At 40.3% G+C, this 17,415-nt stretch overlaps 1 protein-coding gene across 1 annotated transcript in view; it reads right to left on the bottom strand.

Annotated features, from left to right (window-relative positions):
- Nucleotides 1-16,898, bottom strand: part of sorcs1 (sortilin-related VPS10 domain containing receptor 1) — a 215,398-nt gene extending 198,500 nt beyond the window's left edge. Inside the window, exon 1 of the mRNA XM_073464743.1 lies at nt 16,167-16,898. Coding sequence (XP_073320844.1) covers nt 16,167-16,883 — 717 coding nt within the window. The 5' untranslated portion in view covers nt 16,884-16,898. The remainder of the gene's footprint in view (nt 1-16,166) is intronic.
- Nucleotides 16,899-17,415: the final 517 nt, after the last annotated feature.

Genomic DNA, 17,415 nt, shown 5'->3' with positions numbered 1-17,415 from the left:
CTTCATCACTACACCACTGAGCGTGTCTAATTAAATGCACACATTTGAATATTTCACTACATTACGGCAGTAAGCAGGAGAAACAGTAGTTTTGAAGCATGTACGTTGTGTATACATTAAACTTATACGTTTTAACACACCAGACACACTTACTGCTCTCTGTCAGCCCGGTGCTCTGATGACTTCACAGCTGCAGCCTGCTGTTGCTGTGCAATGGCAATTGGTCTGTAAGTATTAGCAGTTAGCGTGATTTGAAAGCCATACCCTGCTGAAGCTTCTGCCATTATGCTGCTTTGAACAGTCATGTGGAGAAGTGGCTGTGGTAGAATAACAGAGCTCCAGCAGACCTGGGACCAGCTGACCAACAGCCTCTTACCGTAATGTGCATTAATTAATAAATAATAGATTCATAAAAGTACAGCTGCCACACAGACACTTAAAGGACTGACCAGACGTACCATCTAAGGGTGCTCCGATCGTTATCAGTCAATATGCGTTCTGAAAAGTTTGATCGGTGGGCTCTATGAAGCCTGATCAGAAGAGCTGGTTTGTCTATGCACCGCCAAAATGCCACACACAGTGGAGGACTCTGCTGCTTACCTGCTGCTAACACCTAACTAGCTCTCCTCCTGTCATTATCAATCCAGACATCCAGTGCAACATATTCACAACTTCCTGCCATCCAGCTGTTTGTGACTGAGTCAATAGATGGAAGGTACAAGTTAAACGCCCTTTGTTTTGAGCCCTGTGGCATGAGAGCTAATAGCTAACAGAGCTAACAGAGATAACAGCTTACAGTGGAGCTGAACACAGCAGTCCTGTTCAGAGGACCATGAAGTGTTGAACAGTTGAACTGCAGTTTAATGTGACATCACAACAAGAACGACTGTACTGAAGTACTTTAGCTGAGTACAGTTTGTAGGTGGAAGTACTTTGATTTTGGAGTTACAGACACTTTCCATCTGTGTTTATTTTATCAATCTGAATTAACCAGGTACAAGTAGTGACCAGGTGGCGGAGCCGTGTCTTCAGGGCACAAAGACCTCAGTGACAAATGAGACACAGAATTTTTCCTAGATTCTCTGTCAGATTAACTTTTTCTTCTGCTACGGATCCTGAGTTTCTGATACATTAAAATCTGAAAGGCCACAGTAAACTCACTACCAATGCGTCCAGAGGATGCGCCATATTTTTCGCTGATAATGCATACATTGTGAACAACAAATCTGTGTTGAAATAATAATGAAAGGTAACTCCCCATCATAAAAGAAAAAAATATATATTTTGTTTATTTGACTTTTGTAGACAAGTTATGTGCCGTCTTTGTCAGCAGTATCTTTTATTAAGTCGCTCAAAAGACGGTCTGCCCAAGTAAAGTCTATGTGTGGGAAATACGGTCGTTATGTATTTGGAACAATGACTCTCTCCTCTAGTTATTCATATACAGATATACAGGCAAAATAAGAACAATTTCAATTTGCAAACTTGCTTTCCTATTGCAAGTCTTTATATAAAGTGGCATTCAATATATACAATAGAAATATGATTACTGGCTTTCTGAGTCACCCTCATCATGAAAACTACAAAATATGGCAAACCTAACAAAGTAATATTGTAAACCTAAATCAAAAACAGCCTCCGGTTTATAGCATTAATTCTTCTTTTCTGTTCATCCAACAGCATTAGCTTACAAATTCATGTAACCCCCAGCAAGATGGTAAAGCTGTCCAGACATTCTCTCCCAGCAGTCAAGCGCATTCTGACATTCAGCAGTACTGAAGAACTGCAGTCTGCAGGGAATATCTATTAAAGCTGTAAGACTGATCAGCCTCTCCACAAAGACTCTCTCTCCGTATTATCTCTCGAACTACAAACATCATAATTACAGGATCCACTGTTTTAAGTGTCATTTTTGGATTACGCACTCTGACTTTGGCATTACCAATTAAAATTCATTGTGTTGATTTGCAGCACTAATGTGGTATTATGCACTTCCACTAAACAGAGGTGTTAGCTAAGCTATTAGTCAAATGCTGGAATAAGGATTTTAAATGCCACGTGTTTGATGAAGATACAGTCATGTTTCATAGATCTTGATTATAAGTAACCATGAAGACTTTACAGCAGACAATTATCGCAACTTAAAGAGCAGACAATTTTTTGTAACTTTTCTAATTATGTTAATAGTTATGAAAGAAACAAATTGTGAATATTTATAACTTTCTTCTTTAGTGTTTGGCTGATCACAGTTAGTAATGTACTGCTTCAGCAGCTGGTTCTGCAGTAACACTCACACATATACATGCACACATACACTCACGCACCCACAATGGATGCCCTACATCAGCCTTTCAGAACCTTGGCAGCTTACACAGAAAAGAAACACTGTGTGAACCTCAACACCCCGCAAGATAAGAGAAAAACAAGAAATAATGAATTTTAGCACAAGCTCCAAATAGCATTGTTTGTATTGTACTTTTTCGAGCAGGAGCAGCATATATACAAGGAAGCAGGAGAATGCATTGATGATAATGAATAGCAATGCGATATGGACTCATTAAAAGATTTGTGAATCCCTACGTTGGGTCATCAGCGCATGGAGAGCCAAAAGTGTGTGGGCTGTTGTAAAGGCAGAGAAAGAAGAAAAAGACGTGCTTGTTTTTACTTTGGAACATTAAGTATTCGGTGTGCACCATGTCAATTTCAAGAGCGTGAGTGGGCACAAGGTCCCTTCCTGAGTCTTATTTTGATACACATGCAAACAGAGCAGGAAACAACAAACAGTGTTGAGAAGCAGAGATTGATCCTTCTCCCGCTCTTCTTTGTGCTGCTAAGGGTCTTTCTGGGCTATATCTACCACTCTGTCTCCATGTTATATCAGACTTGGTCAATTAACTTGACTGTCCATCTCATCTACTTCTCACAGTCAACATGCTCGGATCTTGAAAAACACCTTTTTCATCTTCACCTTCAGACACATTCCTGCAGTTTTCAGATTGCCAGGGATTGGATTTGTGCCGCAGAAATGTCCCGTACAATTCTGAACCTAATCAACGGGTGAGATGGGACTTTGCCTCCTGAAAGAAGACCTCTGACTGCCTTGCAATAGCTGTGAGAATCATCCTTGTCAATTTGAATTGCTACAAGGAGGAAGAGGTTTCAAAGGAAGCAGATAATATATAAACACCATGACCAGCAATTGAATCCTTGTGCCTCAGACTGAAAATCTGCAGTCAGAGGGTATCAGCCATATCTCCATGAACTCCATCTGGCAAATCGACACTTTCAGATATTCCATAGTGCATTTAACTCCTTGCCTTCACTTAATACTCCTTGTGTAGTGTATAAATCACATTTAATCCTGTCACAAACGTCCAGACGAAATCTGATCTGTGAGTTTGTGCTCCACCTTGCAGCTCAGCCTCTTAGCTGTGCTTCAGTACGCTCCTAATATTGTACAGAGCTGCTCTCTCCCACAAACCCATCAACACAATCACCATCATCCACATCAAAGTGTCAATCACATCACAGGGCAGTGGGGCAGCTGCAGTTATGTCACCAGAAAATACAGCCCACTGATGTGAAGAGATAATGGCACTGCAGTATAAAGAACATGTATTTGACTTACACAGAGATACAATTATTTGGCAACAAGACTGCTGTATTTGACAAGTTGGGAGTGAGAATGGCCTTTATTTGGAGTAGAAAAGTCAAAGCTTAAGCGTATAGGTTTATGTTCTGATTGTTGGTCCAATTTTTAATCCAAAAATAGCAGCCTTACGTTCACTTTGCTCCAAAGCTAACACATCCTTTATCGAATATTTTATTTCTCCTAGCTCTTATTAGCAAATAGAAATGTACAAAACATTGAGGCAACAGGCCTGACTGACATGACTAATGACTTGTTGTTAACAATACACTATATCAGCTTAAATTCTGTAACTCTGTAAGTTGCCCAAGGATCAAAAGGAAACTCGTGGCTATTGTTTTATTAATGTTCTCTCTGCAAATAGATGTATGATTTATTTTTAGGAAGGATTTATTGTTGAAGAAAAAGTCTGACATTTTGGGAAATATGTCTTTGTAGTTTGAGTTGAAGCCAGGAGGAGATTAGCTTAGCACAGCACAAAAACGCAAGAGGCAACTGGCTTGTGTGTAGCATAGGTTTTTATATTAGGGTTTAGCAAGTACATCATTATCTGTATCTATAAGGGCTACATCGTAGGACAGTTCTGAACTGAACTAAAGAAGCCTCTTGGATGAGAGGTGAAACGTCTTCAAGAAACTGAAACATGTCCAGTTGCCTACGATACAGCACTTAGAATCACCATGACCTGGATAACTTAGAACCTTCATCAACATTATCTGTATCTGTGCAACTAACAGATTATCTGCAGACTTACGGCAGGACTGGGCTGAATTAACACAGAAAGTGGTGGGATTATTCAGAAATTGTTGATTTAAGCCTGAAATTGATGAGTTGGTCAGAAGATGCTATATTTATTTATTTAATTTAGAAAAATTACTGAGAGAACAGCTTCAGTATGGAGATTTTTTTTTTTACAAGAGTAAGAACTATCGTGTATGTTGGCTTTATCTTCTTAATCATAAGTAAGGGGGAAAAGTCACAGTTCGGCCACTACATAAAATTGGCTTCAAAGTCCAGCGCGGTTCCTGGAGGCTTAGGTAAAATATGAGAGTGGCTGGTAGATGTCAAATACAAAATAATGATTTACTACTACAAGGTACAAGGTAAATTGATTGTCATTTTTTACAAGGGTTTTAAAAAAACTAAATGATTGTGTCCTTGCTGTCTATTTTAGACAATGGAGTGTTGAGGATGAGTTCAGCAGTCTCACAGCCTGGGGAATGAAGCTGCTCTGTAGTCTGGTGGTACAGCAGCAGATACTCCTGTATCTGTTGTCAGATGGCAGCAGGGTGAACAGACTGTGGCTGGGTGGGTGTTGTCTTTGAGTATCCTTTGGGCTCTGTGCAGACATCTCACTTCACTGATGTCGCTGATGCTCTGTAGATGGTACCAGTGATGTTCTGGGCGGTTTTAATCACCTGCTGTACAGCCTTCCTGTCTTGGCCCGAACCATGCCAGTTTGTGATGTTACCAGTCAGGATGCTTTCTATTGCTCCTCTATAAAAGTTGACCAGAATCTTGTTCCGAAATTTAGCCTTCTTAAGTTTCTGTAGGAAGTACAGCCTTTTCTGCGCTCCTGCTTTTGTAGCCTGTGACATTTTGAATCGTCTGCTACATTTCTTTAGTACTGCTGGTGTTGAGGTCCCTCTCCAAACTCTGCTGATGTCTCCTTTTTGCCTTCTTGATGCCAGCTTTTAGTCTTGCTCTGGCAGTGGTGTGTGCTCTCTTGTCACCTGACTGAAATGCAGCGTTTTTGGCTCTGAAAAGAGCCCTCACCAATGGCAATGATATTACTGTCTTTGTGATCACCACGTCATCAATATATGATGTCACTGAAGATGTTGTTATCCTGAGTGGCAGCATCTCTAAACATTTGCCAGTCTGTGCATTTAAAACAGTCCTGTAGGGCTGCTGTAGCTTCAACTGTCCACACTAACGTTTTTACTGATGGTTTGACACTCTTTATCAACTGAGAGTATGTAGGCAGAGGAAGCAGAGAAATATGATCTGACAGGCCAAAGAGAGAATGTGGGAGGTCTTTGAAGCTGCCAGAAATGGTATATACATGGTCTGGTGTGTATCTTGACATGCTGGTGGAATTTAGGTAAAACAGTTCTGAGGATTGTTTGCTTAAAATCACAAGCTACTCTGAAAATTGTGCGTACAGCAGTCTCTGATTTCCGGTTGCTGAGTGAGACTCAGATGCACCTCATCCACTTTATTCTCCTGCGACCGGACATTAGCCAGAAGAAGACTCGGTAGAGAAACTGCTCTTGGTCAATGTCGGGTCAGCTTAGCTCTGATGCCACCTCTTTTTCCCTCTCTTCCTGGGCTGCTCTCAGCGCTTTCGGTGACGTTTTGTCCCTTTGGTCTGGCTGGCCGCTCAGCAGATGCCACTGATGGAGATCAGCTTGCAGTCTGCTGCACTCAGTCCAAACCTCACACTTCCTTTTCCGATGTTAATAAGTGCGTCTCTATCATAGGTAAATTGTGCTTCAGTAGAAGAGGGCATGGAGTCAAAAAATTATAATCAAAAATGAAGCGAGGATGGAAGGAGCTACTGGCCACCGCATCTGCATACACAGATACAACAAATACACATACTGAGAGAATGGTGAATTTGAACATTTATCCGTCAGTGGCTGGTAGATCCACATTTTAAAAAGTTAATGCCTTACTCTGGATTGAACTTTAAATGCGAAGACGAGTAGTGAGGCTACAAAGTTCACACACAGATCTTCTCCAAGTTACCATGTCATGGTCGCCCTTGGAGTAGGATGTGAACAGGGAGAGTGCAGAGCCAGTTGTCAAACGTGTATTAATGAGGTGGGTGAGGAAAGGAAAGAGGTAGGGAGCAACAGACTGAAGAAGGTGAGAGAGTGTAGGATCAAGAGGGCAGGAGCATTATCGCATAAAATATATATAGCTATAACAGCTCTAATGGATGCACAATTTTCAGACTTTAACTCAAAAAAGGGGAAACGAGAACAATAGTTTCCATAAACCACCACCCTCCTCAATGACCTCCTCTATAATCCACACTGTGAGCAACTGAATTTCTTGTGTACAGTACAAGACGAATTAATGAAAATTAAAGGGGCTACAAATTGAGTGGGCTGTGACCATGGACAAGTATCGTCATTGCACGATTGATGAAAAACTTAAGAGAAACACAATGGTGGAAGATCATTGAAGGGAAGAGTTTTACAACATGTAACTTCAGACTGAAGGAAATACAGACTTATTTGCAAGCTTTTCACGTGGGAGTTTTCCTTCTAAAAAGAGAGGGGACTGGGAACCTAGTTTGTTTATGGGCATATGCAGCCTGATGGCAAGTAAACACTGCTCACTGGACCGTGACACTGTCCGCCTGCCTGATCACTCCCAGGCACATACCCGAAGGATCGCTTAGCCCACACAGTGGCTTTAGTTATGCTTGTTGCCTCAGTGTGTCTTTTCTTTTTTTATTCTCTCCTCTTAGATATTAAGTAACAGGTCTGAAAGCACACAGATTAGGCTACATAAGCTCATGTTGCAATTGGATGTTCACAACCTGATTTGGAAGCTCACAATGTGATTTGTGTTACATGGGATGATTATGGTTGAGATACAAGGTGCATGTGAGCGAAGTGGAGGGAGAACGAGTGGAGAAGAGGCAGAAAGAAACATGGACACAGATTTAAGAAAATAAAAGCACAAGGAAGGAGAACTTGCTAATAAAGACCTTTAACAAATTGATCAAATGTGACCAAATCCACTCATAGAGATGTGTCAGATAATGTAAACCTATTATCTATATTGTATGATGAATAGCCAGACTATCTGGTTGGCACCATAGGATTTATATTTTGAATTCAACTGCCAAAATGACTGCGATGATCACTGGTATCACCCACCCCGAGATATCATTTGAAAATGGAGGTTATTTACATGAACACAAAGTATTTATTGAAACTTTGATACAGTAAACTCAGCATGCTCTCTATATCCACATTATGAGTCCTAATCATGATTAGAACTCATAATGTGGACTAATCCTGATTAGCACTTTAGGACTCATAACGATTGTGTGAGAGCTGTTACTGGCTTTCTTTCCGGGCTTACAATCCATATGTGCAGGAGGTTAAGATATACGGAGTGATGTTCTGGAAAAGGCAGTGTGTGTGGCAGCCACCGCGCTGTCTCCAGTGCGCTCTGTGTGCTGCATAGTGTGCTCCTAACATTACAATCATGTTCACTGCAGCAAACAGCTATATGAAAACTAAAATCATACTTGGTACAGTATTCATTCTTTAAAGCTATTTGATGTAATCTTGGATTTCTACAATGGCAATGATAATTTCAACAGTTAGTTTTCAAAAAGTCCGTCCTTCTCATGGTCATGGGTCAAAGTTTCTGTCAATTTACACACATTTCCACGTCAAATAATTTATGCTTAGAAAGTGGTGTACGCAAGCGTTATAAGTGAGGCCCCTGGACTTACCACTCTGATATCGTCTCAAAAACAGCAAGACTTCTTTGTCTATTCTTCTTTGTAGGCTGCAGAAGTTCAACATGGACATGGACAGGATACTGTCACAATTTCAGTTGCGCAATTGAGAGAATCCCGACTGAATCACCACCTGGTATGGCAGTCCTCAACCACAAGGCATTACAGAGGGTGGTGAAAACTGTAGCAATGGTTATACCACGGTCTGGGACACCTATTAAACAAAGCACTCACACGAAAACTGTCTTTATACCACTCTAAATTAAAGCACTATAGCCTGTATCTAAAATGAATAATCACAGCAGCACTGAGTGTAGTCCTTCTGTGTATCATCCCCTGAACAAACTGATACTTTGTTTCAAGTGATCATGTCACATCCCATTATTTGTCATGAAAATCTTATCTTATATTGATTTGGGGGCAATTACATGGCTGGCTGGCTAGCACGTCCTGTTGTTAAACATACCATCAAATGATATTTACTGTCTATCAACTGCATGCAATGTTATCATGTTTAAATCTTTCTAGTATAACAATAGCTTTCTGGCTCAAATCTGAGCCAAAGGGTTCTATGAGCTGAGCGTACTAGTTTATGTCATGTTGCTAAATTGTATCTAAGGTTTGTCCTATTTACTGGAGCAGTGAACAGTATTTCCATTGCATGAGAACCTTACGGGATTATAATGATTGCTCCAGCTACTAATTAAACCCTCAGGTGTTGCCCTTTACGTATCCTCCCCAGCGCCAATCTCTTGTCTAAATGGTCGCTGCTGGCTCCAGAAAAACTCAAGGTTTAAAACAGTAGTCCACAAACCAGTGGGTGATGTTAAGGTAGGTATACACTTGGTCTACTGCATTATGAATACATTATATAATCATTTATTTTATTTTAATTTATACTCTCTCTAGGATATTCCTATATTTTAACTTCTGCACTGTTTTTTTCTTAGACTTAGATGCTCTTTATTTTGTCTCATTTTTCTGATTTGGGTGATTTTTTTTTTATACATTTATATGAACATTGTTAGAGCAAGCCTGAGAGCGAGAGTGATCAACAACTGCTTCCACGTAATTACTGTGCATATGACAAATAACAAAGTTAATACAATTTTATTCCATCTATTGTTGTGAGATATTTCAGTTTGGAACAGAGACAGACTAATAAACGCAAGACAAACACTGCACCATCCATACACCATGCCACTAGATTTGTATACTAAAAATCTAAATGTAGATGTTGAGCAGATGCATGCAACACTTTTATGACTGAAAATCTTAATTCTAACTTATCTTTGAATGTGTTGTCCTTTTTAAACAAGATAACAAACATGTTACAGACATGACAAACTATCAGATAGTACAGCACTGTTCATCAAAGAGAGGAGAGAGTTGTACTCTCCTCTAACCTGACCACTTGCTGCACAAATCATGTCAATTTAGGACACAATTGTCCTAAATTGCAGGTTTGATTTCTGCCATCTCAAATGAGCAGGTTGTAAATGTGTTCAGTTTATAGCTCATCCTGCAACTCCATGTGGTGTTGACAGCCTTCAAATGTCTGAAAATGAGCAAATTATGAAGGCTGGATGGTGCAGAGAGAATTCTACTGCACAGCAGAGATGTGACTTTGGTGAAACAAATCAAGGATTGGCAGTAAATTGGGCGTTGCCATGGCTATGAGAACGCACACACAACCATACATTCCCTCAACACCTAGAGAGGTAGTGCGAGACTGTCAGCTGTGTTGGAATATGTGAGTGAGTTTCTCACAACACTTCAAAGAGCATCATGTGACTGACTCCTCATTAATCTGCGACAAGGTCTTTTGATACATTACTTGTGTGTCTGTGAGAAAAGAAAAAAACTGAGACACTACAGTTTTGTCTGCAGGGTTTCATTTTATGATTTAGATGTTTCTGTTTGCTTTTATTGGGCACGTTTCAGCAGGACATGTCCTATGTCTCTGGAAGAATTAAAGTTCAAGAGTAAACTTCTTAGCCTGGTAGACAATATGTCAGCCTGAATCCATCTGAGTGACAGAGCAAAGTATTCAATGCCTGACATTTCATAATGTAAATAATACTGTCCCGGTGCATGTCGTACATCCATTTGATTAATATGCCACCAGCCCCATGGTGAGTCTGCTCTTTGCCTGTAACCTTTTTCTCAGAATCTAAATGCTGCTCTTCCGGAGCCAAGAACACAGCGGGTATCTGATCAGTTTTGTTTCTCTCTCTGTGTTTCCATGATTATAGATGGGAGCTCTGATGTGCCTTTAATTTCTGGGCCAGTCCACTGATTAGAGATTGAATTAGTGAGTTCAGCAACTTTTTCACAACCAATAATTGACATCTTGGCACAGGATGAGTTTGCAATTTGAGTAGTGCTTTCCCGTGTTGCAGCATTGGGTTAATTAAAGCCTTGTGTAAATTTTTAACTTGGGCACTCTTCATTGGTAGTATCAAAGCAGGATGTGGAAGACAGCAATACGCACCAACAGCCCCCATGGATCCCATTGAGAGATAATGAGAATGACGGAATCAAACCAGGATATCGACTGCACCAATTTTCATAAGAATTGTCTAACGTTCCAGAAACTAAACTGACTGAATTAAAAGATGGTGTCACACACAGTTCTACAAATGTTGGCTAAGAAATTGTTATTGTAATCATTTTACATTCCTACAAGGGATGCACAATATATATCAATCAATATTTTTATTTATATTATCTTTTAGTTATTGGCATTGGTGAAACTGTAGCTGTAAACAGAGACATTAATATGAAGCCAGATTGCTTTCTTTTTTCTGTCAATTTCATGTTTTTTTAATCTTGAGAAAATGTTTGTTTGTATTTTCCTGGGGGAGACCAAAGACAATTTTCTTGCTTCAGCTGCACATTACAGTTTATTCTATTTCACTGACCTAACAAGCGCACCATCTATACTGTCTGATACAGTAGATGGCAGTATGCCCCTTTTAGGTTGCTTTGTGAACCACGTCAGCTATTTGATCGCCGAGATGGGTGTTACAGTTTCAAAGGAAGAAAACACAGTTGCAATTTGCAACACATGTTCTGCAAGTGTTCAGAGGAGACAAATACAGATTATGAATTTATTTCTGAATGTGAAATTATCGGTTACCTTATTGGCCATCAGAAGCGGGCTGAAAATAACCATATTGTCCATCCTCAATTCCATCTATTGACCAGAGCTTCATGTTCTCCTCTTTGGATATTTGAGGACATGCCATCTGTAGAACCATGCAGCTAGCATTGCTTAAAATACGTATGTAGAAGTTTAGCAACTGCATGATATAGTTTTATGATTGGAAAATCACTTAATATTAACACAACCTCCAGGTCATCGTGCTTTTTCAACAGAAGCTGATTACATTATTTGAGTCAAATATGTTACAAACTCAATAAACCATCAAACTGCTTTAAATCTTTCTGAATCAAAGGGTTAGTTGTGATGCCCTTTTTCGCTATCTTAGTACATACAGTTAAAGGAAATCTATAATTTATTACCACTTTTATTTTATATATTTATTTTTGTAGTTCAGACAATCTGTTCTATCGTTTATGTTAACATTAAACTTATTGAGTGCAGCTTTTGGACACCTTAGGGTTGATGGGTGCGTAGGAGAAGACAGAGGGCCAACAAAATCAGGAAAAAGACTCCCGCACACTGTCCACTTCACTTGCAACTAAGTTTATTAACAACGTTTCGGTACTTAGACCTTCATCAGGTTATCTTATCAGATAACCTGATGAACCCAAGTGAAGTGGACGGGAGTCTTTTTCCTAACATTAAACTTATTAAAATAATTGCTGAGATGTAAAAATATGTCCATTTGGGCAACAAACGAGCAATCAGTCAATCACACAGGTTGTAAACTAACACTTTTTCTGAGATGAAACCAAAAATGATATGACATAATTTTTGATAGTTTAAAACCGTTTCATACTCCTGGTTCTGAAGGAGATGAATGTCTCAACTGTAGAGCGATTCATTCTTTCAGTCTTTCCCTACCATCACTACACTGCTGTCCACCTACACTGCTGAATGCAACATGCTCACACCAGTTCTCGCGGAGCTGTCAAACATCTTTGCGGAGAGTGGAGAGAAATCAGTTACTGAAGCCGACACAAAGGTAAGGTTTAGAGAGAGTACTCGGGCTGCAACTAACGCTTATTTTCATATTCTTTAATCTGTCAATTATTTTCTCAATTAATGCATTAGTTGTTGTATATAAAAGTTTTTCCACATCCCAAAGATGTTCAGTTTGCTGTCACAGAGGATTAAAGACACCAGAAAATCTTAAGATCTAAAGAAGCCTAAATCTGAAATTATTTTTCCTTAAATATGGTTCTAACTGATTAATCAATTATTAAAATAGTTGGCGATTAATCTATTAGTCACTAACACAACTAATTAATTTATCCTTGCAGCTCTAGTAGATACATTCAAAAAAATGACAACCAGAAAGTATATCCTTGAATGTACTAAAAACGCAGTTTGGTTTAACTCCAGGTAACATTCCCTTCAAGGGTGAGTCTGTTTTAGAAAAGCTTTCGGTCACTGCCTAATGCAAAACTTGGGTCATGATCAGACTGTGGACTTTTGGTGGAATCTTTGACTCAGGAGAAGTTTGAAGTCAGAACATTCAGAGTTGAAGGCAACTCATATGTAAACACACACACTTTTATTTACTTATTTATTTACTATCTTATTTCTATACAAATTATTGTGCAAGCACACATAAGAGGTAAAACATACTGACTCATCCTCTCTTATTATAATGACACACACTATCATTTGCTAAATTCAGTCCATTCATCTGGTGTGTGTGTGTGACTTTTACTCATATTACGTTTGCTTCCTGTACGAGGCTTACATGACTCCTGTGGCCAACGCTTCATGAGTCATAATTATAACCTTCCCTCCGATCTGGCATACAGGCTTTCAGTAATGTGGAATTGTTAAAAAAAACAAGCTTTGTAAATGCCTTAAAGGTTAAATATTAACAACAGCAAAGGAAGGCCTTATCTGTATGTTGTTGACTCATCTGTTTATTTATACAACAGCTCAGATTGTACAGACTGAGGATGTCTGTTCCCGCTTATAGCAACAACTCTACATATTTAATCGGGATCTTCTCTTCTCGCACAGCCGCCAGTAAGTTGTGTGTGTGTGTGTGACTGAAAGAATAGGGGCAAATGGTTTCATAGTTACACATCTATTCACATCACAGAATCAAACAGGGGTGCTAAATAGTAATGGGAGTTTTGTTTCAAGGGTAAACAAAAATTGGCAGAGGCAGAAAAGCAAAAATAATCACAAAAAAATGGAAATCTTGTTTCTGGCATTTTCAGGATTTTTTTTTTTTTGCCTCTGCTTTTTGTCATGAGATACAGTAGTTTGTTAAGCCCACAGAAACACCTGAGGCACAGGATGGAATTTCAGTCAGAAGCGAAGTGGAGGGCATGGGAGCTGGTGATACGTGTTTGACTGTAATTGGTTTTGTTACAGACAGGGCTAAGTGGTGTGGGTGTTACATCGAGCTGTGCAGTTGTGGAACAGTCAGGACACTGACTCATCGACAGCCCAGACAAATACTTTTTTTTTTCCAGCACCTTGATTGTGTGGGATTAAAAGACAATTTTTTATGTTTTATTGCCTTCGATTCTCCGTCAATGCTAATCATATTCTGACTCTGAAGTAGAAGGAGCAGGTGTGTTGAGATATGAGCCCTCGCAGCAAATAGATACATCTGAACTGTACTCTGGTGCCTTTTTTTAAGCTCTCTTCTTTCCATGCTAATTACATTTTAAAGCAATAATCTAAAATTGCAAAGACTATCGTGTTGGGATACAACGTAAAGCATGTTTGTACAGGTTTGGATTCAACATGAGACAAAGCTTTTTTCCCCTCTAGTTTTCTCCTACATTGAGTGACAAAATGCTGCATTAAAGGCAGCTGGTAAAACAAGCAATAAAATTTGTTGCACCGTGGATGACACTGCGCAGAATGATACAATAACGCTCGGAGGAGACAGGCTGCTCAGGGACTCAAGCAGAGATTTCACCAAAATGCATATGTTGGTTTTCAAACAATTACGACATCCTTCAACTCTAATACCAAATTTACTCCTTTTTTCCCATATTGTGCTTTTAATCACAAGGAATAGGAGGACATGTTAATCAATTCCATCAGATGATGTGCTGCAAAAGGAAGCACTGCTTGTAAGAAAAGCTGGACATGTTTGACATTGTCGCAATGACGTGGAAGCACCTGAAAACTACTGACAATGCTCACCTTTTGTATTGTGGACACAATAATAAGTAATCCATATCTGTTCATGTGCAGCTTAGGGCTGCATCATTTGAAATTAGATTTTTTTTTTTACCATATCAGTGCCATTATGAAATCCAGGTGTGAGTACTGACAATTAAATAATACTTTAGAGCAGAAAACACTTAGTTGATTTAATTTTAAGTTGATCGTCATAGAAATAATCTGCAATCATTCGGATGATGGATCCATGGTGTCCATGCAAGGTGCAATCTGGGGTTCAGTATCTTGCTCAAGGATACTTCAACATGCAGCCGGGGAATATTATTTTTGCAAAAATGCGAACATTCCCTGATTCTACAAATTGTAATGTAAGGATTTGCTCTACTTTATTTTATTGTTACCTGATTATATTTGGATTTTAGATTGCTGGATAGAGCTGTGAAGCTATGAAGAATCACAGTGGGTTTCACTCTTCTTGACATTTCAGTCTAAATAATTAATTGAGAAATTGAGAAAACAATCAGTTAAATTCATACTGAAACTAATCTGATAATCTAATCACTATTTGACATCTACAATATTTGTCTCAATACCTTTCTTTAGAGGAGAATCAGAAGATGTTTTTTTTCTACAAAACCGTCTGTTTTAATTTATTAAAAGTAACCAACATTCCCAAACATTAAACCTGAGATGCAGGCTAAAGGTATAAATCTGTCATCCAGACAATCCATATTAGCTTTTTGATCAGAACTTTTTTTTCTACACCTTCTCAGTGTTACATACAGACCACATGTGGAACCAAGAAAGTAGTGAGGTGTGACACCCACCCCCAGTGCAGCTTCAACTGTTCATCAGACATGTGATCCAAACAAAGAGCAAAAAGAAACATTTTCAACAACTTATTACCTGTTCTGGTCTAAAGCACCTGTTATACAGTAAAGAGGCTAAGAAGAGAGGCCGCTGCCGCTCCAAAGTTTGCAGGTGCTTTAAGGCTTGTGGCTCAGGAAACCCGGCTTCAGAAAGGGAAAGAGGATGGCTGGAATTGTTTAACCTGTCCCTAGAACCTACTTGAAAATCCTGCCCTCTGGTCACAGATGCTCCCTGCTCAACATGAACAGCTTTAACCCGACATCAATTCAGCTGCTCAGACTGAAGAAGCTCCTGAGATTAAGCCCATCGCTCTTTCACACACTCCTCTACCGGTGGGCACTCTCCCCTCTACAACTTCAAAAAAAGCACTCACCAGATCAAGAGTGCCTTTTTAGGCCTCTTTTTAGTTTGTGATCAAAATATTGAATCTTAAATAATCTCAGCTCTAAAGAATTAGAACAATGCACTGGAGCGAGACCACTGTCTTGTGATTCTCATGATGCTGTTCTGTACTACAGCTCAATATTATATACTACAATTATACTTAATACCCAAGTGATCAGTCTTTGTCGTTGAAAACACAGATGTGAGAATAGGTTTAGTGAAAGACAGCAGCTTCATCCCATAATATCCCATTTGGGGGTGACAATTTAATTAAACAAGTGTTTCTCTCTCTCTCTCTCTCACACACACACACACACACACACACACACACGCTCATCTTAAACGCAGCAGAGATTTGCCTCCTCACTCTCGAGGCTGCTGTGTGCGCACCTGTCGGCCAACATAATCGCACATCTCCATCCTCTGTCGGTTCATACGGCCAGTGATGCTCAAAGTACATATAATGAATCACTTACACTGCTGTTCTGGCCGGACCAGTGCACCATAGCCTGGTTGTGGGATGAATCCCCGGTCAAGGCGAACGTTGAACTGTTAAGTTTTAGCTCCTCCTGCCTTGGACCGGCGGCTCTCCTCTCGTCTCCGCTCCAGCGCAATTCAGAGCGCGTAACTCTGCGTCCGGCCGCCGGGATGTTGCCTTCTCCCGGGTCTTGACTCTGGGCTGAGCCGGAGGGTCTGAATTTATCATCATTACTGCTCCTTTTGGCGCGCTTTGTGTACCAGGTGGCAGAGGTAAAACCTGCACCGTCGCGGGTCTTCTGCTGACCATTCATTTTGACATGAGAAACTTTTACCTTTGCAAACTCGCTCTCACTAAATTCGCCTTTTGCGTGCAGTTTGTCTGTATTCCTTTTCAACCTCGGCTCCGTGTATCCTGCGCGCTCTGGACCGCATTCAGCGGAGCCACCTGCGCAACGGAGCCGTCGACTTTCGGCACTGGCAGCCCCGGATCTCCCTGGCCTGTCCCCGTATCCAAAAACTTCTCCCTTTAATCCTGTGGCAGATTCGCGAAATTCGGAATTCGGCAGTAATTCCCGTGCACCCCACTTATTTCCAAGCTGGCATGACCTGCAAGTTATGTCAGCTTGAGCGGCGTGACAGAGAAAAAGCATGCTGAAAAGCAGAAACCAAAGCGCACGGTGCCACTTCGGACAAGATATGACCTCCCTCTCCATTGCTGGCGGCAGATTAAGTATGCTGTGGATGCGAGAAGAGGTCCTATTCCGCACTCTTCTCTTTGTCTTCTCGGGGACTAAACTGACACTCGGCGGTGGAGGAGGAGGAACTGCGGCGCAAGTTGTGGCGTTGCTCAAATGCAGTGTTGTAAAAAAGTGCGGCTCAGTCTAAGTGGTCCAAGTTGACGGATTTGATCAAATGAAGCCCCGCACGCACGGAGGGAGGAGCCTCGGATACAGACTGAGATAATGTTGGACTGTCTAACTTCGTATTTGTTATTTCACACCATATGGTCGGCTATAATTAAAGCAGTCAGTAATACACTCATTTTGTTCTGCTGCTCTTTTATTTCTCCTCACAGCCACATGCTCTGATCATCTATCCCTGGTAGTGTTTCTCCTGATGCAGATTATCAGCAGCCTCCCTTCAGGGAAAGTAAATTGCTTAATTTAGCAAAGGAAACGGAGTCATTTTTTTTGCCTATGATGAACCTGTTTAGATTCAGTCCTTTCTTTTGGTCTCAACAGGGGT

Source organism: Pagrus major, chromosome 1 (genome assembly GCF_040436345.1).
Source record: "Pagrus major chromosome 1, Pma_NU_1.0".
NCBI lineage: Eukaryota > Metazoa > Chordata > Actinopteri > Spariformes > Sparidae > Pagrus > Pagrus major.
This window is presented reverse-complemented; position numbering and strand designations above follow the sequence as displayed.